General features: G+C 42.3%; 1 protein-coding gene across 1 annotated transcript; it reads left to right on the top strand.

Annotated features, from left to right (window-relative positions):
• The first annotated feature begins 4,098 nt into the window (after positions 1-4,098).
• Positions 4,099-27,231, top strand: LOC149223180 (uncharacterized). The gene is made up of 3 exons (XM_089387817.1): positions 4,099-4,106; positions 26,577-26,712; positions 26,800-27,231. Exons 1-3 carry the CDS (start codon positions 4,099-4,101, stop codon positions 27,229-27,231), a joined length of 576 nt encoding a protein of 191 aa, XP_089243943.1.

The raw sequence follows: 27,231 nt of genomic DNA on the forward strand, positions 1-27,231 counted from the left end.
ATTTGAAAGACCAAGAAGATTTGACTAAGAAATCTCCCGAAAAGATACGAAGATTCTGATGGAAGTCTGAAAAAGATGGAGACCTTTGACAAAGAATATATTTGGGAAATTTTTCAACATGTATGCAGGATGTTGATACTTATAGGAAGATGTCATGAAGAAATACCATCACAAAGGTAGTTTTGATTTAAGTGTTCATTTATTATTTTTGAACTAATATCTGGATGGGCTTATGTAGGACGACCAAAGGGAAGATCTATGGATGACTTATAGGAAGACCATATTGAAGGATGTAAGATCCTTCTGGAAAATATGGCATAAATAAAGCAACATGACATGAAGTAAATCCAGATGGAAAACTGATGAATCACGTTCTAATGAAACAAGGACATGACTAACTTATGGATGAAAGTGATGGATGCTCTGTGACCTATGAAGAAGTCCTCGAAATATGAAGACTCCATGATGGGGAATAAATTCATGACATCAAAGGAAGGATCTCTTCAAGTTGTTGGTTGCTCCATGATCTCCACATGAGGAGCTGCTATAGGTCCCTAGTTAAGAGGGAGACTGAAAATAAGTTTCTTACTTGGAAGAAACTTGGAAATTCCTAAGCCAAGGGGAAGCTTAGGTACTTTCCTTTTGTAGGAATGAGTACATTTCTTTATTAGAATATGTACTCCCTATTTGAGAGGGAGAGATAGACATCTCATTCTCTTCTTCACTTGGGAAGATAGAATGGAAAATTGGGTAATCATTTGGCATCCCATACTTTTTGAGGATGAGATAGGGCATCCAATAGAAGAGTAGTCGTGGAGGATCGATATTTTTTTAGGGTTGGGGAGTCTAATATAAGAATAGTCCTCACGGAACACACCCTGAGTACCCAGGTAGGGGATGTTCTAAGAGAGACAATGATGAGAGTGTATATAAATCATTGGTCTCGCTAGCATTGAGCTCAAATCTTGTGGGGAGATGGAGCTATTAGTTAAGTGATTTCTAAGTTACAATGATGGTTGATATGATGCCATACAAAAGAGTTACCAATCTGAATTATTCTTATGATAAATTCTTCAGATTGAGAATGACCAAGTACCATCATGAATACCTCCCTATTTACAAGGGAGTTTTGAAAAGTGTAACTAGGTTTGGTGTTCATAATGACATGTAATTGTGATTTTTATAAACGATGAAAAGAAGAAAATAAAATTATTTGTTTCATGAGAAATATATTTTATTTAGATGGCTCCCATTGAGAGCCTTAGGATTTGTCGTTAAAGTCAAAAGAATTAATGTCATGTATGAAGAGCTCTTCTTGATCATGTGTCAAATCTATATGAGTCAATTAGATTGTCTAGTAGCCCTCCAAAAGACAAGCACAAGTTCCCTCTTCAAGTTGGCCACACGAAATCATGTCGACTCACCTAATTCGAAGACACAACACTTCACTGGATCATGTCAACTATTGGCTTGATGGGACCTCACCCAGGTTCGGCAATAATTAGCCAAGAAAATTCCTACACTACTGGCCCTTTCGGCATCAATCCGTGGAGCACGGACTGAAGTCTCACCCAAAGCAGTATGGGGGGATGCAGGAACCAAGTTTCTGCACCCTGAGATGATTGTGATGTTGGTTATTTTCCCTAACCTTCCTTTGCACAGATCGATAAGCCCTTTAGGGCTTATCAAAATACTTCTCTTATTCGTCCTCGAAGCCTCCGCGAAAGTCTTCGTTCATCCTTCGTGGGCCTTAAATAGATAGATCAGGCACTTACGCGCCTCTGTAAATACTCATACTTCCATATTTACTCAGATTCGCTTAAATATTGGTTAACTTTATCATGCATTACGGTTATCTTCATGTAAACATATATCTCTACTTGCGGTCATATAAAACAGAGAAACATATAGAATCACACATTAGAGTAGTATTAAAACATAAACCCAGTATTCAACATAACATAATCGCATGCAAGGAACAGAAGTAAAATACACAGGTAATCTCATAATACTCTTCTCTATTATTAATCCAGATTTCCATTACAGACTTTGACTACCCTGTGCACACAGTTGCAAGGGTTTGTGCACTCAGCTGTAGACTTCTACCCTAGGCCTCTGTGCACTTAGCTGCAGAGCCTCTTCCTATGCTAATACTCTTCGCTCTTAGCTCTCACAGACCCATTACATTCATTAACATCAAGTATCAACTATGAACTGAACTATCTTAGACTCCTCTAAGACCTCCTTTTTATACAATCCCATGGTCCATGGACCATGGGTAGATCTCTAAAGCCGACATGCTTTTACACAAAAGAAGGGCGAAAACCCTTTATTGACTCTTGACATCTTCGCGCTCCACGACCACAAAATGTAGAGACTTTACACAAAACTTGGGCTTTTAACCCCAAAATTGACCCCAGGGGACCTGTTCCCAACAGGACCCCAACAAAAATCTGGTGACTTGCCCTCGAGTCACCCTACTGGCACGGAGATCTTGTCGTGAAGACCTCCCAACTCCACATGTATGAATGCGACTTCAGTGGTGCACTGTGTTGTCGCCTGCTTCATCTGTTCGACCAACTGCTCCATCACTAGCCCTACACCATCTGCATGTACCTTCTGTTGTGTTCCCTATAGACTAGCCAGTTTTCCTTCGATGGTGGTTGTGAGCGCATAGGCTTCATCAATCCAAGGCCCTATTCTGGCCTTGAGGACGCTCTCTTTGCGTTGCGCTACATCCACCTGCTCCTTTAGCACCTTTTCCTCTTGCAGTTTTGCTAGCCTCTATGTAAGGGCGACGATGCGTGTTGCTGCTTTGACTTCATCGTATCTCTGTTGCAGCTCCCGAACCTCTGTTTCCAACCTTTTCAAGGTGGGATCCTCCTACAAATTGGTAACCACTTCGAGCACCTACTTGAAGAGCGATGTGCACTCCTTCACTGCGATATCTACAGTGGCAAATGAATCTCTGACAGCGGCAGCGCTACTTCTTTACCTCTGGTGGAGTCGAGGGCTAGTCCCTCAACGCAAGTTCTATGATCTTAAGGTTCAGGTCCAACTGAACCTTTGCCAATTCTGTCCTTGCTTCATGCACTCCGGTAATGAGCTTCTAAATTCACACATCCACTAGCTCATCGTCGGGAATGTCCAGCTCCGGGATAGACTTGCACGCCTCAGCCACTACCTTGGCCATGTGCTCATTCTTCGCATGATATCCTTAAAGAGCTCGATGGCAGAAGTCTTCTCGGCAAACATTTGGGCGTTGTTCACCTTTTGCTCACTGATGACGTTCAATGCTCGCTATTCCCGAGCCCGAAGTTCTGCGATCACACCATCATGTAGGGTGTGAAGGGATTCTCTTGGAAGCGCGGCCAAGTCTAGCCCAACCTTCTGGAGGGCGCAAACAGTGGCTCGATCATCTTCTGCTTTCGCGGTCAGTGCTCCATCTGGTAGCATGATAAACCGGGGGTCCAAGGGGCGAACCATTTCTGCTGCTTCAACTGTCCTAGGCGCCAAGCTAGTTGACGTCACACTACTGTGACCCACACTAGTCTGCACTTGTGACGCCTAGATCTATTCGCGTAGACTCGTCTGAATGGTGCCCAAGGCCTGCTTCTGCTGCTGCTCGAACTGTTGTATCAGTTCCACGATGGAATCCCTCACTGTATCACCAATGTCATTTAGATCACCTTCTGTTAAGGTGATTACGTTGAGGGAAGTCTTGCTAGCCTTGGACTTCTTCCGCGACCCTACTTTCTCTGATTCCTTGGTGCGCTTAATCGAAAACGGAGTAGTTTCTGCATCCGCTCCTCCCTGCCCTGTTTGTTGTTCCTCCTCCTTTTCTGTTTCTGGGGAAGGTGACTTTTGACTCCTGTTAGAGTCATGCTCCTCTTCTTCCTCTGTCTGTTTTTTGGCAGCGCGCTCTGCCCTAGCTTTGTCCTCAGCCTCCTTCTTCCTATTTTTTGCTAGTTTTTCCATCTTCTGCTTGGCCTCTTCTTACTTTCGTTGCATTGCAGACTTGCTAGACTCGTTGTCAAGTCCGAAGCGGTGTGTCAATTTGTCGGCCAATGGTCAAGGACCACTGTGATCACATCGTCTATGGCCAGGTATGGAAGTTCATACCAATTTTGTTCAGGATCCTTTCGTGCACGCATGGAGAACCAGTGGAAGTCGGCCTTGAACTCTGCATACTCTCCCAACTGATCATAAACGGTCGGTGATAACCGCGGTTTGTGGTTGATAGTCATGTGGATATTCATCTCCATCAACATCCAAAAGGCCTTGCTGTTCTTGACCCTTTGGGGTCCTTTGTAGCCCAGAGTGAAGCAAACTTCACCACTTTCGGTAGGTCCTTCGCGACCAGAGGAAACTGACTATCCTCTAGTAACTCCCACATGACCAGCACTATGGATAGTAGTAGCCATGCATAGTGAAATAGTTTTCTTTGATCGTGCGCCTCTCTGCAGTTCACGAGGAACTTGCTACAGAGGTAGCGCGCCCAGTTGAACTGTATGCCCTCCGTGCACTGGGCCGCTAATGACACTACTAGTGCCGACACTTCATCTACGCGACACTTCCTCATAATCTTTCCTGCCAGGATCTTAGTGGCTACCTTGACCGTGGGGTTGGTTATGCTAGTGATGGAGTAGTCGCGCGGCTTCTTTGCGAGCTTGAATTTATCCTTCATTGCTTCGGCGAGCTCATGCTCACCTGCCTTTCCTCTAAACGCTATGGTCGATTTTTCTCTTGTGTGTGGCAGTCGAGTGATCTTATGGATCAGCATGTCAGTGATGGGTATTGACTCCTCTAGCCACAAGCATCCATCGTGGACCAAGCACAACAACTGCTTGATCACTATCATGGTTATGGGTGTGCGGTTGTAATGCGACACCCACAACATGTTTAATAGACCAGCCTTATCCACCCCTTTTATCAAGGATAATTTTAGGGGCGAATGTTCGCCCTTTGGCGAAATTAAGGGGTTTTAAATTTTTAGTGGGCGAATATTTCGTATCATAGTACATTTTTACAAATCACCTCAAATAGCCCACCTTATTTTAAGGGAGAGGGTAAAAAAGGTAAATTTAGCCCTTGATATTAGGACTTACAACCTTCCATTCGCCCATTTTCAAGAATAGGTTTTATTTAAGTGAATCCATTCGCCCATTTTCAAGAATAGGTTTTATTTAAGTGAATCCTATGGGTCAAATACCATATTTATAAAAGAGGTATGGTAAATTAATAAAAATATAAATAAATGAGAGGTGTGGTAAATAAATAAAACATTTTTTATATTTACTCCATAAGTCACCTTATATACATGTAAGGGTGTAAACAAGTAAAAATATAAGTAAAGTGGAGGTATGGTAAATAAATAAAACGTCTTTTTATACTTACTCAAAAGGTATGGTAAATAAATAAAAATATAAATAAACTAGACGTATCGTAAATAAATAAAACCTCTTTTTATATTTAGTCCATAACCCTCGTTCTATTTATGAAGGCTCAAGAAAGAGATTTTATTTAAGTGAATCCTATGGGCCAAATACCATATTTGTAAAAGAGGTATGGTAAATTAATAAAAATATAAATAAACGAGAGGTATGGTAAACAAATAAAACATTTTTTTATATTTACTCCATAAGTCACCGTATATTTACGGACACTCAAAACATGGGTTATATTTAGGTGAAACCTATGGCCAAAATACTATGGGACAAATACCATGGACTAGATTGTTATTAATACTATGCAAAAAACCATTATTAACCCTAATATTAGAATTAATAAAAATAAAAATGGCACATGGTATTGACCCATGGTATTCACCAAAATGGCACATGGTATTGACCCATGGTATTCACCTGAAATGTAGCCTATTTAAATGGGGGAATTAAACCAGCATGTAGCCTATGCTAAGATTCACTAGGACTTTACAAAGTTTTATTATTTAGTGAAAGACTCGCCAAGATCTTACAAGATTTTATAATTGAGTAAAATATTCGCCATGCCTGGTGAGAGATTCGCCAAAAAATTATATATATATATTATATTATTGATAAAATCGCCTTCCATTTTTCCTATATACCATGGAGATTCGCCCATTTATTATATTTATAAATATAGGGGGGGTTCTTAAAATTTTCCCTGCCTTTTATCCACTTTCTTGGCTCCAACGTGGTCACACCAGAGTCTTTGTAGAAGACGCGGTGCATGAGTTGATCTGTGGCTAAGTGGGGAAAGTGCTCTGTATTAGCCAAATCCAAATCCTCCAATTTTAACAGGGGGACGCGCCCCAGGCGCAGTCCTTCAAAGACAATTTTTTCTAGCAGCAAGGGTGTATGTAGCACGACCTTGTTTTCATCAATGTCCTTTGGAACCTTTGTCTTGCCTCTACGTGGAGGAATGTACTCGGGCAGCTTAGAGATAGGGTCGGACCCCTCAACGTCAACATCCTCCACCCCCATGTCAATGTCTTCCTCATCCATAGGGATCTCCTCAACATCCTCTTCAGGTTCAAGGTCAATTAGCTTTCCCTTCTCCTGCATGGTGGGCTTTTCCTTCTGTGGGTGCCTTCTGGGTGATGCGCGCACTGACTGTGGTGCTTTCTACTTATATTTCTTTGATTTTGGACCCTCTTGGGTCGGCGTAGGCCTCGACCTGGGTGTCCTCAGTTATTTAGGCACTTCTGCCATTACTTCGACGCTGTCAACCTCTGGGCAGCGTCCTCAGTTGCCATTGCTACTTCTGGGGCAGTGCCCTCAGCTTCCATTGCTTCTTATGCACTCACGGTTTCTGTAGGTTGTAGGAATATACAGGGTAAGTTCCACAGAAAGAATACCAAAAGGACACCACTCACAACCAGATCTCAAATCAATACACCAGTATTTTTGACGTGGTTAAAACCCTCAGAGTGCAAGGAGGGAAACAGTCCACGGCCTGTCCCAACGTGGGTACTACAGGCAATTTATTAATCAAAGAATGAAAATTTACATAAGCTTCTCTCATGCACGGATTACCCGAACAATGACCCTCCATGCGCTTTAAATAGAACTCATGGACCAATCGGGTGTCAAGCCACGGATCAAGTGTCGGTAATACCGAGGTGAGAGTGAACCGTCGGATCACTACATATCGTGACCGTCGGATTGTAAGTTACAAAATGTACAACGGTAAAGAAACACACTTTACCTAACTCTAACCTAACTCTATGCTAGACCAAGTTGAACTTAACTATATCCTATGTGTCGGAATATCCTAACATCCCCCCTTAAGAACAACTTGGGATAGGATTGAAGGATTTACAAATATGACACAATAGGAGAAGGAAGGAGGCACTAGAGCCTATCCCCCCTTAGTGACAACTTCCTGAACTCCAAGCATATATCGAAGTTTAGTGAACTTCGCCTCTGTGAGAGCCTTTGTGAAGATGTCTGCAACCTGATCATCTGTTGGACAATATTGCACTTCAAGAACATGGTCATGAATGAGCTTTCTGATGAAGTGCATGTGTAGTTCAATGTGTTTGCTGCGCTGATGCTGGACTGGATCTTTGCATAGCTGAATGGCACTTTGATTATCACACCAAAGTGTGGTTGGATGTTGCTGCTCAAAGCCAAACTCTGATAGGATCTGACGAAGCCACAAGTCTTCCTTACTAGCTTCCACGGCACCACGATACTCTGCTTCTGCTGACGAAAGAGAAATGGCAGCCTGTTTCTTACAAGCCCATGTAATAGGTCCTGAACCAAGAGTGAAGACATAACCGGCAGTAGACTTCCGATCATCAAGGTCACCAGCCCAATCAGAATCAGTGAAACCAACTAACAGAGGAGCTGCTTTGGCACTGTAATGAATCCCAAACTGTACTGTACCTCGAACATAACGAAGTATTCTTTTAGCTGCTTTCCAATGACTTTCACGGGGGTTTTGCATAAAACGAGCAACAAGGCCAACAGCAAAGGAAAGATCAGGACGAGTATGGGTTAAATACAAGAGTTTTCCGACAAGTTGACGGTATAAGGTAGCATCAACTTCAGGAGAAGTACAAGAGACTGAAAGTTTGACTCCAGACTGAAAGGGAGAAGGGGCTGGCTTACAGTCTTCCATGTGAAAATGACGAAGAATATCACAAGCATACTTGGACTGGGAAAGCAAAATACCCTCTTGGGATTGCAAGACTTGAAGACCGAGAAAATAGTGTAAGTGGCCTAAGTCTGTCATTTCAAATTTCTTTTTAAGGCTTGACTTCACATGGTTTATAAGGTTGGGATCACTACCAGTAAGAATAAGATCATCAACATAAAGAACAAGGATGATAAGAGAGTTGCCCACTTTCTTGGTGTAGACAGTATTGTCAGAATGACACCTAGAAAAGCCAGATTCTAAAAGAAAGCTATCCATTTTGGCATACCAAGCCCGAGGAGCTTGCTTGAGGCCATAAAGGGATTTCTTAAGTCGACAAACAAGGCTGGAGTCTGTTTGTATGAAGCCAATGGGTTGTTCCATATAGATTTCTTCCTGCAAGTCCCCATGCAAGAAGGCAGATTTAACATCCATCTGATGGACTTCCCATTTTAAAGAGGCAGCAAGGGAAAGAACAAGGCGGATAGAGTTCATTTTGGCAACAGGGGAGAAGGTTTCAGTGTAGTCAATGCCTTCAACCTGTGAAAAGCCCTTAGCAACGAGACGAGCTTTATGTTTATCAACTTTCCCATCTGGTCCATACTTGGTTCTGTAAACCCATTTACATCTAACAAGTTTGCGTCCCTTTGGTAGAGGAACAAGATCCCATGTATCATTTGTCATCAATGAATGATATTCTTCATTCATAGCTGCTTCCCAATGTGGATGGCCTGAAGCTTCTGCAAAAGTGTCAGGATCATGATTTACTGGAGCTTGAGCCAGTAAAGAAGAGGCTCTTTCAAACTGAGAACGTGTACGTCGCTGATCTGTAGGATCACCGGCAAGATCACCTGCTGCATCCCGAGTAGCACGGACCCATCTTGGAAGTTGAGGATCCTGAGAAGGTGGGGGAGGATTATCATCCTCGCTTTCATCATCTGAAGAAGAAATGTTTTCAAAAGTAGAAGAGATAGGAAGAGGTGGCACATCCGCCGGACTAGGCTCGCAGGCCGATTTATTTTCATCAAATTTTACATCTCTTCTAATGATAACATTTTTGGACTTAAATGGAATAAGTCTATAACCTTTTACATCTTCAGAATATCCAACAAAAGTACATTTCTCACTCTTAGGTTCTAAAGCTTTATGCTTTTCATCTGGAATATGGGCCCATGCTTCACTTCCAAACACACGAAAGTGACTTACATCTGGTTTAATGGAACTCCAAGCTTCTTCTGGAGTGATATTCTCTAGAACCTTAGTAGGAGTGCGATTGATTATATAATTTGCACAATTAATTGCTTCGGCCCAAAAACTAAGACTGAGTCCTTTAGATTGCAGCATACAATTAGCCATTTCCTTTAAGGTGCGATTTTTCCTTTCAGCTACACCATTTTGTTGTGGAGTGTATGGAACAGTATGTTGCATTTGAATTCCATTTTCGGTGCAAAAGTTGATGAATGTGTTTTTAACATATTCTCCACCATTATCAGTTCTTAGCTTAAGAATTTGATGTCCAGATTGTTTTTCAACAAAGGCTTTGAAGGCCAAAAATGTGTTAAATACTTCGCTCTTGAGTTTTAAGAAGTATACCCAAGTGCGTCTGGAGAAATCATCAATGAAAGTTAAGAAGTACTTGCAGCCAGAGAATGAAGCAACAGGAAGAGGACCACATAAATCACTGTGCACAAGCTGTAAAGGGGCTGAGGCGTGCCAAGAGGCACGTTTGTCAAAACTGTCCCGATGATGTTTTCCGAGTACACATCCGGAACAAACACCATCTCTGCAAGATACCATAGGAAGACCTGTCACCATATTTTCTTTACATAGATGCTGAAGGGAGCGATAGTTTAAGTGACCAAATCGCTCATGCCAAAGTTTGCTCACTTCATCATTATGAGCAACAAATACTGAGGGAAGATTGGATGACCCAAAGTTGTGAAACTTATACAACCTTTTGGAATCATCAGCAAGACCAGTAGCTAGAATCTGTTTAGGATCTTTTAGATCCTTGATTACAACATCATGAGGTGAAAATTCAACAATTTTACCTTCACCTGAATGAGTTATCTGATAGACAGATAGAAGGTTGCAGGATAAGGTTGGAACACATAATACATCATTAAACTGACCATTGTCTAGATGAACAGTTCCAGTCCCTACAACATTAAGAGATCTATCATCACCAATATATATATTTTTGGTGTTACAATCATTTAAAGAAGAAAACATGGCTTGATTTTTGGCCATGTGACAAGAGGCTCCAGAATCAATGAGCCACTCATGAGAATGAGAAGAAGAAGAAGATACATTTAATGCATAACCAGACTGAGATGATTGATAATGACATGCAGAAAGTGCCATTCCGGAAGTTGAAGTTGAAGTAGGCTCCACATGGATGTTATGTTTCTTCATTGCGGTTTCCAAGGCTTCCATCTTCTTAAAGCATTTAGATTCTAAGTGGCCATCTCGATTACAAAAGTTACAATGTCTATCAGACTTCTTCCATTTGTTTTTATTGGTCTTATCATTTTGCTGAAATGATCTTTCATTTTGAGGCTGAGATGGTTTAGGACCATTCTTTTGAGGATATGACTTCTTAGGATTCTTTGAATTTGGTTGCTGCTGGGCGGCTAACGCTTTCGTGGAAGAGTTTCCAAGATTAAGAAGACCAAGGTGTAAGAGTTTTTCTTGTTCTCTTATTAAGGAATCACAAAAGGAGTCAAAGGAAGGGGCCTTGTATTCTTGTCCTTGACAAATGAAAGCTTCCCTTGTAGAATGGAAAGTGGAAACAAATACAGAGTAGGCTGGTCCCAACTTAGTAAGGATGGAATAAATAAGGTTACCATCTTCTTTCTTAACTTTAACACCTTCCAAGAGATATCTAAGGGTCTTGAATTTGGACAAGAAATCTTCAATGCAAGAAAAATTATTAGGATCCAAAGTAAGCAGCTCATTTTCAAGTTGATGGGCTCTAATTTCATTTTTAATTCCAAAAACTTTAGCAAGTTTTTCTAATGCTTCATGAGGAGTCTCAAGTTCTGCAATGTGGAATCTAAGATCAGGAGAAACAGACATCCCTATCAAACCACGTGCTTGATCTTGTCTATTTTCCCATTTTGCCGCCTTGTCTTCATCTTTTGGTTTCTTCTCTTGGTCTGTGGCTATTCTGTAGAGACCTTTACTTCTAAGTAAATCTCCCATGTAGGCTACCCATTGGAAGTAGTTAGTGCTGTCAAGAATGACTTGGCATGGACTTTCCATTTTAAAAAAAACTGAAGCTGAAGATGCTGAAAGTAAGTGTTCCAATGGATAGATCTCGAAAAAATAGGCGGTTTTAAAAAAAACGGCTCTGAAAAAGGCTTCCGGATGAAGAAGTTATGGCTTTTTGAAAAAAAATGTTGACGTTGCCGGCAAAGTGCGCGAATGTGCGGGAATGAAAAAATCCGCCCCCACAAAATGGAGACTTGAACCCAAGACCTCTACTCTCTTAAAATAGCTTTGAACCAATTGATCTATACAAAAAATTTGAGAGAGAGAGAGAGAGAGAGAGAGAGAGAGAGAGAGAGGGGGGGGGGGGGGCCTTGGTTTGCGTGCTTGCCTTGAGAAAGCTCTTTTTCCCTACAAAACACAAAACACAAAACCCAACACGAATATGCAAAGAAAAACGAACCTTACGGCTCGAAGTTAGCTTTAGCCAAAAAAACTAGAAATTTTAAAAAAAATCTCAAAGTTAGCTTTAGCCGAAAAACTAAATATTTTTCTCAATGTTTCTGATTTTCCGAGATCACACTAAGGTGCAGGGAAAAGAGCATACGCATGAGAAAAATCCTTCCTTTCTGTTTCTGATTTGCCCAGATCGCACAGAGTCGCAGGGCAAAGAGCATACGCAGAAATGAAAGGTATAGATCCGGTTAAAAAAAAAGGCTAAATAAACTGAGACCGAAATAAGCAGAGAGAAAATAACAGTAAACTGCAAAAAAAACACTGTATACCTCCCGATCTGAAAAATGACGCAGCTAGGGCTACCGGAAACCTTTTCGCGTGAAACGAAAGGGGTTCCTCACTGGAACAGATGCTCCGAACGCAACAGAGCAGTCCTCTCGGCCCGAAAGCAGTCAGAAACAGCAGATCTAGGAAACGACAGCCGCATGCAGTTCTACCGGCTTCAGATTTGGATCACCAACGGACGCGGCCCTCAAATAGCTCTGATACCATGTAGGAATATACAGGGTAAGTTCCACAGAAAGAATACCAAAAGGACACCGCTCACAACCAGATCTCAAATCAATACACCAGTATTTTTGACGTGGTTAAAACCCTCAGAGTGCAAGGAGGGAAACAGTCCACGGCCTGTCCCAACGTGGGTACTACAGGCAATTTATTAATCAAAGAATGAAAATTTACATAAGCTTCTCTCATGCACGGATTACCCGAACAATGACCCTCCATGCGCTTTAAATAGAACTCATGGACCAATCGGGTGTCAAGCCACGGATCAAGTGTCGGTAATACCGAGGTGAGAGTGAACCGTCGGATCACTACATATCGTGACCGTCGGATTGTAAGTTACAAAATGTACAACGGTAAAGAAACACACTTTACCTAACTCTAACCTAACTCTATGCTAGACCAAGTTGAACTTAACTATATCCTATGTGTCGGAATATCCTAACACTGACATAATACTGGACAACAGCTCCCGCGTCCCTTTTGGCAACCTCTCAAAATGCCAAGTGTTTTTCACTGAGAAACCACCTGCAATTTATAGGCATTTTCGAATTCAAATCCGACCATTCCCCCCAAAATTCATTCATAAATGCTAGATTGGCGACAGATTTTCATAGATCTTGCCCTTAAATTCCAACTTAAATTCCACCCCCTGCTTTATTTAGTCATTTTCCCACTGTCAAGTCATGAACAGTGACCATAATGGTCACTTTTCGACTGCCCTACGTGGTTCCTTCTTGGATAGCATAGCTTCTCGTGCGTTTCTGCTGACACTGTTACATTCCTCCATTCCGCGCAGTTCCCCAATCGCGCAGCTCCCCAATCTGGGCAGTGTAGTTTATAGTCCCGTGCCTCCTTTCATCTGCTTAGAGCACTAAGACTTTGCTTCCACCATGTAGTCATCTAGCCAGATCGCTGGTATATGGCTTCAATCGGCTACTATTCACCTACACTGGGAATGGTTCCCCATTCAACTTTACCAACTGAACTACTCCACCATTGGTAATCTCCTTGATGACATATGGCCCCAGCCAATGCATTTGAAATTTTCTTGGAAATTTATCAAACTTGTTGTCATATAATAGAACTAAATCATTTACCTTGAAGGTGCGTAGTTTGATGTGCCGATTGTGCCATGCCTTTTCGCGCTCCTTTTGAACTTGTTGATGGAATCCAGCTAGAAATCTATCCTCTTCAAGCTCTGTTAGCTGCGTGAGCCTCTATTCTAGGGCTTCGTAATCTGCCATTCTTGTGAATGTCGCTATGCGTAGACTAGGTACAATGTACTCCATCGGCATCATAGCTTCCATGCCATAAACTAGTCTGAACAATGTTTGTCCAGTCAAAATCTTGTAAGTCATTCTATAAGCCCATAACACTGCGGACACATGAACATCCCAATTGTTTCTTTGAGCATTGAAAACCTTTGTGAGCGTGCTCTCCAATATTTTATTAAATGCTTCCACCGTCCCATTTGCCTGCGGATGATATGGCATGATCTTCGGATGGTAGACATGAAATTCCTTTGTCATCGCGCTAATAATCTCATTAAGAAAGTATGTACTATGATTGCTCATTAGAATTTTTGGACAACCAAACCTTGTTAGTACATACTCAAAGATAAATTTGGTTGTTGTCATGCTTGTACAATCCTTCACAAGCTACGTCTCTTCCCATCTCATTAAGTACTCATTCACAGTGATGATGTACTGCGCACCCGTCTTATTCCCTGGAGGCTGAATTGGTCCTACATAGTCAATCGCCCACTTCTCGAAGGGTTGTAGCAATATCTGTAGATTCAGTGGCAACTCATCCCTGCGTGAGGGTCTGCCTGTCCTTTGGCATGCATCGCATACCCTACAATACACTTTTGAATCCTTATTCAAGGTTTGCTACAATAACCCAGCACATAGAATCTTCTGCGATGTTGCTTTTGCTGCATAATGACCTCCCGCGGCTCTGCCATGAGCCTCAGCGAGGATGTGGTTTCGTTCAAACTCTGGCACATAACATCACAATTTTTCATTTGATCCCATTTTGTACAAGTGCCCTACAATGACAGAAAAGTCTGTTGTGTGCACCACTAGTTCCTTCTTCTGCTGGCTTGTATATTCTCCCAGAGCCATACCTGTCGTCAGGAAGTGTATAATATCTTCAAAGTGCTTGTTCGCGATGCATACTACAAAGATTTGCGCGTTAGGTAGTCCTTCCTCCAAATTCATAGGTTCCTCTCCTGTTTCAATGCGCAATAGATGATCTGGTCCAACATTCAAGCATCCTGGTTTCACAATAACTTCAAAATCATACTCCTGGAACAACAACAACCACTTGCATATCTTCCCCCCCAACACAGGCTTGTTGACCAGGTATTTTAATGCCAAATGGTCTGTATACATCTTAAAATGTTCGCCCAAAAAATAATGCCTGAACTTTTGGAGCGCGTACACCATAGCTAGTCCTTCGCGCTCTATCGTGGAATAATTTTTCTTAGCTTTGGACAGCTTCCTACTTGCGAACACTATAGGGTGATCCAAGTCCCCTTCACTGACCTATGTCAGTACTACTCCCAACACAATACATGATGCACCCACATACACATGAAATTCCTTCTTCCAATCCAGGAATACTATGATCTGTGTGGTGACCATTTTCTCCTTTAGCACATCCAAGCTCTTCTAGCATTCTTCATTCCAATAGAACGTAACATCCTTCTTTAACAATTTTTCCATCAGCGCGGTGATCTGGGCATAGCTCTTGATGAATTTCCTATAGTATCCTATATGCCCCAACATTGCGTGCAACTGTTTCACACTCCTTGGCGCCTCCAAATTGATTATGACCGCAATCTTCGCAGGGTCTACCATCAAGCCTTGTCTACATACCACATGGCCCAGCAAGATCCCAAAAGGGACACAAAACAAACATTTCTTTATCTTGAGCATGATCTGGTACCTCTGGCGTATCTAGCATCAAGCATAGACTTGCCACATGGCGCTTCACCAGTCTGAACACTGTCCAATCGTTAAAGTATACTTCCATAAATTTATGAATGAAAACCTCGAATGTCGCAATGACTACACGCGAAAAGATCGTCGGCGCGTTCTTCGGCCCAGAAGGCATCACTATATACTGGAAGCATCCCCATTTAGTCATGAAGGTCATCTTACTTCTATCCTCCAAGGCGATCTTGATCTGATGGTACCCAGAGAACCCATCAGTGAACGAATATGCTTCCTGGCCGCCAACATTATCCAGGATCTCATCGGTGAATGAAGTTGGGAAGGGGTCATGTATGCAGGCATCATTCAACTTCCTGAGATCTACGCATATCCTTATTTATTCCTTATTCTTCTTTTCCTAGACCATTATTGGGCTTACCCAATCAGATTCTTCCACCAGTTCAATAATACCTATCATGAGCATCTTCTCTAACTCTAAGTAGACCCTTTCTTTATACTTCGGATTGAGGCGGTAAGGTTGTTGCTACACAGGTTTCGTGTCTGGTTTTAGGGTGATCTTCATGACACCCAAGTCCCCTATTATCCTTTTCAGATCTGAAAACTTTGTGGGAAACAGATCCTGATATTCGTGGAGTAGTTCAATGACCTTATCTACTATTGCGTCGTCCCAGTAGTCCCCAATCTTTTCAAACTTCAGCTCTGCCTCCGTGCCAATGTTCACCTGCCTGGTTTTGAGCGGCTCAGTTATGTCTGGGTTCTCTAGCTGTGGTCCTTCAACTTCGTGGTGTCCTTCAGTCTCTGGAATATTAATCTTCCTCGGGTCTTCGTCTTCTTCTTCCACTGTGACATTGTAGCACTCTAGCGCGTGGCTCAATTGGGTGGTCCAATTAGGTTGAATCAAATCTAGAGGATCCTGCGGTATCCTGAAAATTTTCGTCTTAACCTCCTGCAACGCTTTGTCAATAGATTCAAATCCATCCTCAAAACTGAACGTCATCAAAAATCCCTGGTGCAAAATATCCCATTCTTTGGTTCCATGGTAGAGTTTTGTCTCCAAGTACTAATTCATTGGTATAACATCCAGGGTATGAAAAAATAGATGGACCCATTCCGGTTGAGGCTTCGCTTCGTACACTTCAGTCCATTTGGTCAAATGGTCACGTAGATCATTTCTCCCATCATATTTTTCTGTTAACCGCAGCTTTGGATGACCAAAGCATACCCTCATCATCCTCCTATATTCACGCCAATCATCAGAACTATCTTTGTGCATACCCCACCATCTTAACAATGTAAACTTTGAAACGGGAACTATAAACTCAAAACGGGAACTCTGGCCCAAAAACCCCAAAAAAACATCAAAAATAGTGCTAAAAACGAAAAGTGTGTATACTGGAACGATGTTTTTATTTTTTAGGCGTAAATTTTGAACATGTTTTAAAAATGGCAGTGAATACGAAATTTACTATGAAATTTATGTGCAAATAATAGCTTCAAAATGAAAGTAATGACACTGGAACAATGATTTTATTTTTTTAGGGTCAATTTTCGAAATTTTTAAAAAATGCTAATAAAACCAAATTTTTATGTCTCAAACAAATTTATTTATGAGGAAAAAACACATTAATGTTTTTGGTAGAATATCATTTTTCTTTCCTAAGTATAAATTTAACATGTTTTCAACCATAACATGCTAGATACAAAAGAAATTGAAAATTTTTCAACTATAAAATTAAGAAACCATGACATTATGAAAAAATTACATCACTAAATGAATTCAAGAGTCTTTATTTGTATACTAAATAAAACATACATTATATCTCTAATTTGATATTGCATTGTAGATATTTAAACAATAAAATTTATCATACTTAAGACATATAATACAACAACATAAAAATGTTTCATAACTTCTCATTTAACACCATATGGAAAACATTAATTTTATTTGAAGATACGGTGCATACATCAGTTATATAAACTGTCTTAAACAATTATTCAAAATCACTCATATTTTCTTGCACACCATCAGAATTCACATCTTCAGATGAGTGACTGGATGCTGACGAAGATGTTCCATGTTCTTCTCTTTCATCAACGAGTGCCCCATCTGAGTCCACATGCATGCCGAACATTCCAGGTTTCAAATTTCTTCTAGATCTACGACTGGTTTCAGCAGACTCCCATGTCAACACTGTTCCTTCTGGTAACAACCTTTTCAGAATCTCTATCATCTTGAAGCGAAGAGTTCCTCTCTTTGTTAAATTGAAGTCATAAACAAGTATGTCAACATCCTCCAATTGTAATATGTCTGTGCGGTGACGATTTATATTTGTACCCTTTCTTTTTCTTTTTCCGCCATTTTTTTTGTCAGCTACCATCTCTGGCTTATACACACCATTGAATGGGTGTGTATTTGTGGCATACCAATGTACTTCAACACCTGTAACATCCTCATTTTCTGTAAATACCTTTATAACTTTAGCAACCCAAAATGGATAGCCATTGGGATCTCCATCTGCTAGCACTCCAATCATGCAACCCTCCTTAATATCCTGTACTGAACCCCTGTAAAGGTCATCCATGGCTTCACGTTGTGCACGAGATATTCTGGAACCAATATACATCTCTCTTTCCGTTGCCTGTGAAGAATTGATAATACCTTGACTTTGTTGCTGTTCAACAATGTTTACTTCCTCATGTTCATTCGACACATTTTGTGGCCAACTAAATGGATTTTTCAAAGGTATATCTTCATTTTTTGTTGTTGAAATGATATCACTTTGATTATTGAAAAATGATTCCCACCAAACTGAATCAGCAATGTCAAAGTACTCATATGTATATCTAATACATTTTTTAATTTCTTCCAGGCAATCAGAATAATTTATATGTCTATTCTGTCTGTGTGCATTCTGAACTTCACCAACTGATTGTAATAACAATATTTTTGACGCAAATATTGGACGATCTGGAATGAACTTCAAAAATTGCAAACCTGATGATGGTGCCCATTCTGTAGTAGTTGAAAACTTCTTGCCCCATATTAGTGTTTTCCCATCAATTTTTTTGATACGAAATTGATGTTGGAAGCTAATGTCATTAAGTTGTTCAATGCATTTCCCCTCACCATATGATCCCAGAATAAAACTTCGCATGTCAATAGTTTCTTCCAACACATCAAACGTAGGCTCTGGCATGTATAATTTCTTAATACATTCAATTAGTGATGGCAAGCTCCCAACTTCCTTCCTCCTCTATGTGACTGAAAAACGACTGAACATCTGATCAATATGATCATGAGTGTGCCCAACAAGAAGGAAACCAACCTTTACCTTTTGAAAAATTCTCAATTCAATAAGAATGTTTAGATATCCAAAAACAACCTGATCTTTGTTTTCACGGCAAGTGTTGTCCAATTGTAGATACAAAACTTCAGGAAGATTACCAGACCAATGAGAAATCACATCATGAATTATGGTTATGGTCAGATTTGCATCATTATGAATATTTGGAGTTGTGAAGTACACCCTTGGAAACATTTTCCCATTGAAGACCATATAACCGACCAAGTGAAACTGAATAAAATTTTCCTCTTGTAAATTTTTTGGTGTGTGAACAAAATGTGGTAAAAGTGTTTTCTTCTGGTCCATACCATCAATTATCAAACCCAAATATTTATTCGGATTATCATAAAACTTCTTTAGATGCTTGTACAACTTCTTCCTTTCATTTGTTTGTTGTTCGCGATGCTCCTGAAGTTCTTTGACAATTAAATCTACACAACATAAAAAAAATTCATTAAGAAATATGTTTTCATAGTTGATGACTATACAATTTTAAAAGTTAAAGTTATGAACGCTTACCTCTTTCTGAGCCTTCACATTTGTCCCTTTTTTATTTAAGAGAAGCACATGTACTGCAAATCCCCATCCTTGTCTTCTTAGGAATACGGACATTATTGAATTCTTTCTTCCATATCTTCACAAAATATTGATATGTAATAAATTGGTCATGTCCCTCAGCACCTTCTGCATATTCTTTGTATAAGTTTTAGATTTCTCGTCTTGAAAAATTATCTGGAATATGTATTGTCTCTCTATTTGGCATACACTCTCCATGCTTTGAAAAGAAATCTTTCATCCATGACATTGCAGTGTTTGATAATGGCCCAAACTGTCTTTTATGACATACTTCTGAATAAAATATGGGATCCTTTTCCAAATTTTCTTGAATTCTCGAGAGACGAAAATTCCCAATCGAATGAAACATTTTGAAAGCTTTTCTACACAATAATAAATTCCTAATATGATAATCATAACCTGACAATGTAGATTTCATGCATCCAACTAAATATGAATTTTGCATGCTTTTATTCATTGACAAATATCTCTTCCTGCTTTCTAATGCAAATGTGAAATCCATATGTTTCAAGCAATTTTTTTGGCAACATTCACTTGAAATGAGAGCACTGATAGAACTTCTTCTCGTCAGATATTCTGCTCTACCCCTTGTATAACTAGAACAACTTGCATTTATACGAAAAGGTCTGCTCCTACTCCTCGATACAATATTTCTTGGCAACATCTCCATCATTGGATCATCATTTTTTTAAGGATTTTCATCATCATTAAGAGGAATGTTATCCAAACTATCATGAGCTCTGCTTTTCAGATATTGACTTAGAGGATACTCTTCATCTTCCCCTTCTTCAGTGCCACTGTCATAGTCTTTAGAATTTGGACTGAATAGAAAATTTGACTCAATGTTTAATGGATATTCTTCCTCATGTGCATTGACAGTGCTACTCTCATAGTCCATAGAATTAGGACTACATTGAAAATGAGATTGTTTACTTATTGAAGATGCTACATCCTGTCCTTTGTCACTGCTACCTTTATAAGCATTAGAATTAGGACTAAATGCATGATCCTGTCCTTCATCACTGCTGCTCTCATAGTCCTTAGAATTAGGACTAAGAGGACACTGTGACACTCCAATCTTTTGAAATTCATCATCCCGCGCTTCATCACTGCTGCTCTCATAGTCCTTCGAATTAGGACTAAGTGGACACTTTGACACTCCATACTTTTGAAATTCATCACCACGCTCTTCATCACTGCTGCTCTCATAGTCCTTAGAGTTAGGACTAAGTGGACACTTTGACACTCCATTCTTTTGAAATTCATCACCACGCTCTTCATCACTGCTGCTCTCATAGTCCTTAGAATTAGGACTAAGTGGACACTTTGACACTCCATTCTTTTGAAATTCATCACCACGCTCTTCATCACTGCTGCTCTCATAGTCCTTAGAATTAGGACTAAGTGGACACTTTGACACTCCATTCTTTTGAAATTCATCACCACGCTCTTCATCACTGCTGCTCTCATAGTCCTTAGAATTAGGACTAAGTGGACACTTTGACACTCCATTTTTTTGAAATTCATCACCACGCTCTTCATCACTGTTGCTCTCATAGTCCTCAGAATTAGGACTAAGTGGACACCGTGACACTCCATTCTTTTGAAATTCACCATCATGCACTTCAAAATTGTTGCTCTCATAGTCCTCAGAATTAGGACTAAGTGGACACCGTGACACTCCATTCTTTTGAACTTCACCATCATGCTCTTCAAAACTGCTACTCTCATAGTCCTCAGAATTAGGACTAAGTGGACATCGTGACACTCCATTCATTTGAACTTCACCATCATGCTCTTCATCACCGCTGCTTTCATAGTCCGTAGAATTAGGACTAAGTGGAATCTGTGACTCTTTATTAATTTGAAATTCTCCATCCCTTCTTTCATCAGTGCTGCTCTCATAGTCTTTAGAATGGGGACTAAGTGGAAGAATTGACTTTCTATTCATAGTGGAAGAATTCCCGCTATATTCATCAATATGAATAGAATTGTTACGCGATGAAGATGTTGATGGTGTATAAATCAAAACTTCACTATCAGAACAATCCATCCCTTTCAAATAGGAGATGTTGAATGATACAAATGGAGTCTCCTAAGGATATTATATAGCTTAAAGAATGAAATATTCCCTCCAAAAAGTTTCGCGAAAATATTTCCCTCCAAAAATTTTCGCGAAATAATTTCCCTCCAAAAGTTTGTTAGATTTATTTACCTTCATTAATTTATTCTACAATTTATTGAAAAATGCAAACTAAATTTTTTTATGAAATAAATCACTAAAATTAAAATTGTAAACTATAACTTGTACATTAATTATTGTAATAGTTAAAGTATATAATATTTACTAACAACTGATTTTTTTTTAAATTTTTATAATATATTCTAAAACAAATTAATCCCACATTCAATCCGCTGTAAAACAATTCTACAATATTCGCTCTATAATATTTTAAAACAAATTATCCCACATTAATCGTACGGAAAAACATCTTCGTAATTTCACTTATATATTAAATTTCATTATCACTATTACTCACGTCACATCCAGGTTTTCTGAGGTTCGTTGAAAGAATCGTGAATTTGTGGAGCAGCTGTATTGTTATCAACAACATATTGAACAAAGAATTCTCGCAATTGAAATGTAAGTTCAATTTTTTTCCTTCAAAATTTTCATATTAAATTAATTTAATGAAGAAGATTTTTTTTTTAAATTAATAATTTTTTTGAGCATGGTGGGCCCGATCAAACTCAATAGCCCAATAATCGTGGGTAGGTCGTCATCGTGCCCCCCATGTCCCACGCCACCCTCCCTCAACCCATGCGCCCTCCCCCCTCACCTCTCAGCCTCCCCCCAACCCATTACCGACCTCTCCCCCTCACCCATGCGCCCCCCTCCTCAACTCCCCTCCCTCACCTCCCCCACCCTCTAACTCCCACGCGCCCCGCCCAACCCAATCCCCGGCCCACAACCCCCTAACACCCCTTCCCCCCGCCTCGTGGGTCCATCCCCCTACCCCCCATCCCCCCTAACCCCTCCCCCCAACCCACGGCCCCCCTATCCCCCCTCCTCCTCCCCCTCCCCCCTAACCCCCCTCCGGCCCACGGCCCCCCCACCCCCGTGGCTCCCCCCGCCCCCCACCTTACCCCCTAATCCCTACCCCCGGGCCTGCCCCTACCCAACACCCCCCCGCCCCCCTCACCCCCTGACCCCTACCCCCGGGCCCGCCCCTCACCCCCACCCGTCCCCCTCACCCCCTAACCCCTACCCAACACCCCCCCCTCACCCCCACCCCCCCCCAACCCCCTAACCCCTACCCCGTGCCCGCCCCCACCCTTCCCCCCCCCACCCCCTAACCCCTACCCCCGTGCCCCCACCCCCCCAACCCCCCTACCCCTTGCCCGCCCCCACCCTTACCGCCACCCACCCCCCACCCCTACCCTCGTGCCCCCCCCCTACCCCCTACCCCTACCCCCGTGCCCCCCCCCCTTAAACCCCTACCCTCTCCCCTCCCCTCCCCTCCCGGCCCACGGCCCCCCCTCCCCCTCCCCGACGCTCCCCATCTACCACCGCCCATGCGGCCCTCCGCCCCACCCGCCGGTCGGGCGGGGCGGAGGGCCGCGCGGGTGGCGCCGGTCGGGCGGGGCAGAGGGCCGCGTGGGCGGTGGTAGTTGGGGAGCGGCGGGGAGGGGGCGGGGGGTCGGGGGGTGGGGAGGGGGGGCCGTGGGCTGGGGGGGAGGGGAGGGGAGGGGAGGGGGGGTGCAGGGGGGTTAGGAGGGGGGGCACGGGGTAGGGGTTAGGGGGTGGGGGGGGGGGGGTTAGGGGGGGGGCACGGGGTAGGGGTTATGGGGTGGGGGGGGGGGGGAGGTAGGGGGGGTTAGGGTGGGGGGCACGGGGTAGGGGTTAGGGGGTGAGAGGGGGGGGGGGGGGGGTGAGGGGGGGGGGGCACGGGGTAGGGGTTATGGGGTGGGGGGGGGGTGTAGGGGGGGTTATGGGGTGGGGGGCGGGGGGTAGGGGGGGTTAGGGTGGGGGGCACGGGGTAGGGGTTAGGGGGTGAGGGGGGGGGGGTAGGGGGGTTAGGGTGGCGGGGCACGGGGTAGGGGTTAGGGGGTGAGGGGTAGGGGTGTTAGGGGGGGCACGGGGTAGGGGTTAGGGGGTGAGGGGGGGGGGGTAGGGGTGTTAGGGGGGGGCACGGGGTAGGGGTTAGGGGGTGAGGGGGGGGTAGGGGGGTTGGGGGGGGGCACGGGGTAGGGGTTTCGAGGGGGGGTAGGGGGTTGGGGGGGCCACGGGGTAGGGGTTAGGGGGTGAGGGGGGGGAATGGTGGGGGGTAGGGGTTAGGGGGTTAGGGGGGGGGCACGGGGTAGGGGTTAGGGGGTGAGGGGGCGGGGGGGTAGGGGTTGGGGGGGAGGGAAGGGTGGGCGGTAGGGGTAGGGGTCGGGGGTCGTGGGCTGGCGGGGGGGTAGGGGAGTTAGGGGGGGCGGGGGGGTAGGGGAGTTAGGGGGGGCGCGGGGGTAGGGGAGTTGGGGGGGGGTAGGGAAGTTAGTGGGTGGAAGGGGAGTTGGGGGGGGGGGGGGTAGGGGTTTGGAGGGGGGGGAAGGGTGGGCAGTAGGGGTAGGGGTTAGGGGGTGGTAGGGGTCGGGGGCCGTGGGCTGGCGGGGGGGTTAGGGGAGTTAAGGGGGGGTTAAGGGTGGGGGGCCGTGGGGTAGGGGAGTTAGGGGGGGTGTGTAGGGGAGTTAGGTGGGGGGGCCAGGGGGGGGGGGGGGTAGGGGAGTTAGAGGGGGCGCGGGGGTAGGGGAGTTAGGGGGGGGGGGGCGCGGGGTAGGCAAGTTAGGGGGTGGTGTGTAGAGGAGTTAGGGGGGGGGCCGGGGGGGTAGGGGAGTTAGGGGGGGGGGGGGGGGGGGCGGGCGCTGGGGGGGTAGGGGAGTTAGGGGGGTGTGTAGAGGAGTTAGGTGGGGGGGCCGGGGGAGGGGGGGAGTTAGGGGGGCCGTGGGGGGGAGGCTGGGTAGGGGGACAGGTCGGTTGGGTAGGGGGTTGTGGGGGGCGCATGGGTAGGGGGTAGGGGGCTTGCCGTCACTTGCCCAGCAGTCCACTTAGCTTCGTCGTCCCTGACCCGAGCTCCCGCCGGCCCATCAAACCGCCCGCCCACCCGTTAGAGGTGGCTGGGCCATTTTGATTATACAAATAACAAATTTATGGTATATTTTCATTGTTAATTTAAGTTGATATGCTTTTTTTATTTACTAATTTATGTTTTTTTATTTTTTAGGAAAATGGCATCAAGGAAAATTTCTGTGAATCTTTCTGGACCAAAGACTCTTAGAGGTGCATCTTCGAAAAACATTGGTGAACGAACTCCACCTGAGCTCATGGCTACAAATCATTCAAGTGCCTTAAGTGATAAGAAGATAATTTCAGACTGGAAAACTTCAAAAGAGCTGAAATTTTCATCAAGGGCCTGGTATGTGAAAGAAAGAGAGAGCACAAATGTGAATATATATCTATATATTGATATACCCCATAATAATGAAAATTTGGAGGTGATGGGAAGAGTCATAGATATGTGTTCGGTACCGAACACTGAAGTTGTTTACGTAATTACAAAAGCTCCCAAGTCACATGAAAGGATTAAATACCGACTATCATATTCATTATATGACACGAGAGAGGTATCTACAAAGTGTGTAAACAAATCGTAAACGAGATGACACAAAACATCGTAAGTATTGTTATTTGTATTTTTATTTTGTGTTCTTGAAAGTGTCTCGCTATATTTTTTTTAATTTTGTTTTTATTGACATATGATATTTTGTTTGGCAGAGTTTTGTTGAAAGTTGTTCAATTAGGTTGGGAGGCATTCATTTCATAGAGCATGATATCATGAAAGTTGTCAGCCATTTTTACTCAGTGTCAGAAGAAGATATGGAAAACATGGAAAATGTAGTAATTGATGATGCTACAAAACTACATCCAAAGAATAAAAAAAAAAGGTCTCTGGTGGATAAATCTAGCAAGGGTAAACAAGTTACTTTTGAGGACGATGAAGTTGAAATTGACAGTGAAGCATATGTTGCCATTACTGAAGATGACATTGGAACTGAGAAAAGTCGTAAAAGACCAAAAGTAACAATGCCCAAGAATAAATATGTTGAGAATGTTATGACGAAGAAAAGTAGAGTTGAAGATCTGGAAGTAGTCATTACCAGCAGTCAAGAACCTAGTGAAACTTCAAAAGAAAGCAGAGAAATCATTACACCAGGAGCTGATTTAGATGATGGCATTATCAAAACAAAACAAAATGCCATTCGACAGAACTTGACAAAAAGAAACTTAATTGATGGTGGTCGTACATTTCAGCTAAATGTCAGACAAACCTATAAGGCAAGTGAAGGACAATGCCAATATCAAGTCAGAAAGCCACATCATCTGCATGTTCACAACTTGAAGACATTGATGAGGTAAAATCCATATGCTCATGTGGTTAGTTATGTGCTTCTTGTTGATCCACTTCAAGTTCCCAACAAAGAAGCATTTGATAAGTCAAAATTTTTTGAATACAATTATTATGTGCTTGGGGGGAACCATTCTGTAGAAGCTCAAAGACAATTGATGGAGGAATATCCTAATAACCCATGTTTTGAAACAATGAAATGTATCATTTATGCTGGTTTAAATGAAACAGAAGCAAAGTTAGTAGCATGGGACCATAATTTAGATAATGAATATAGGATGTCTATGACTTTCATCCAAAGGGTTAGATTTATTCATAGTGAATTTCAAGAAAAATGTGGTGGGGATAGGATACATGTTACTGCAGATTTCCGAAAGGAATGTTGTATGGAAATAGGCTATCGAATTGAAGAGAAAACCAATTCAAAAGGTGGAAAAGACAACAGACATAGTGATTTATTCAGAGGTGTTGATAACATTTTCCAATTGGCATTTAGAACTGGAGATGTTTGGAAGTTGATTGATGAGATTTTTAGCATGTGGGAAGACATTGGCATTAAAAACCAGAGGGTCAAAAAATCTAAGCCATTGATATGTAGCAACAGTAAATCAGCTCTTGAACTGAAGCAACTTCCAGATGATATGACCATCACGCCTTGGAGGGCGATGCAAGGAGTGAAAGATGAAAAAATTGTCAAAACAATATTATCTCCTGTGAGGTCAGGGGAATTATCATTGGAAGAAATGTCTGAAGAATTTCAAAAGTAAGTTTGCTGAATTATTTTTATTTATTTCTAGGATTATAGTTATCTTTTAAATAAAACATGTTTTTCTTGGTACTATTTGTTATACATATCATAATATTAACTTTTTGTTACTTTATCTATGCAGTCACAAAGTTTACATGAAAATTCAGGAACAAATGGTTAGATTGTTGAATGAAGATAGTTGGGATGATGTTGTACGCAACTATCCAAATTCAAGTTCTACATCAACATTAAAAGCTTTTTATCTTGCATTTAAAAAGGTATCTTGATTTATACATTCAGTTTTATTCATCTGTGTACTATTTTTAATTTAAAACTTACACATATATTTGTTTATTTGATAAAAGATGAGGAAGGAAGATAATGGAGCACCAGACAGTTTCAAGACTTTTATTGAAAAAATAAAGATTGAAAGACTGAGGAAGCAACGTATTAAGAATGTTGAACTTGATCCAACTCTTAATCATTTCATTTGGAATGGGCTAGACACTATTCAATATCAAGTAATACAAGGCGACTGTGAAGACATTGCTAAACTCATACCAAAAAGGGATTATGCCCTAGTTATTGCAGATATTCCCCATGGTTTCAATATTCCAAACATTTACTATGATAGTGACCCTTATACTTATCAAGCTTTTAATAAAGTGGTTGCGGGATTTGTAGAAGTGACGTCATCACCATTATGGAGATTTGTGACATTTCATTCAGACACACAATTGGCAATGATATTGTCAAGCTTCAAGGGGAAAACAAATTCAAGGATGCAGCTTTGTTAA

The sequence above is a fragment of the Pinus tabuliformis genome, chromosome Q, assembly GCF_031772625.1.
Source record: "Pinus tabuliformis cultivar Carrire ecotype Pingquan chromosome Q, CPIR1, whole genome shotgun sequence".
NCBI lineage: Eukaryota > Viridiplantae > Streptophyta > Pinopsida > Pinales > Pinaceae > Pinus > Pinus tabuliformis.

What these genes read in the sequence shown, in the direction of transcription:
- LOC149223180 (XM_089387817.1), top strand. An exon ending in TTTATCTTGCATTTAAAAAG is followed by an intron (nt 26,713 to 26,799) that starts GTATCTTGATTT and finishes ATTTGATAAAAG; the next exon opens with ATGAGGAAGGAAGATAATGG.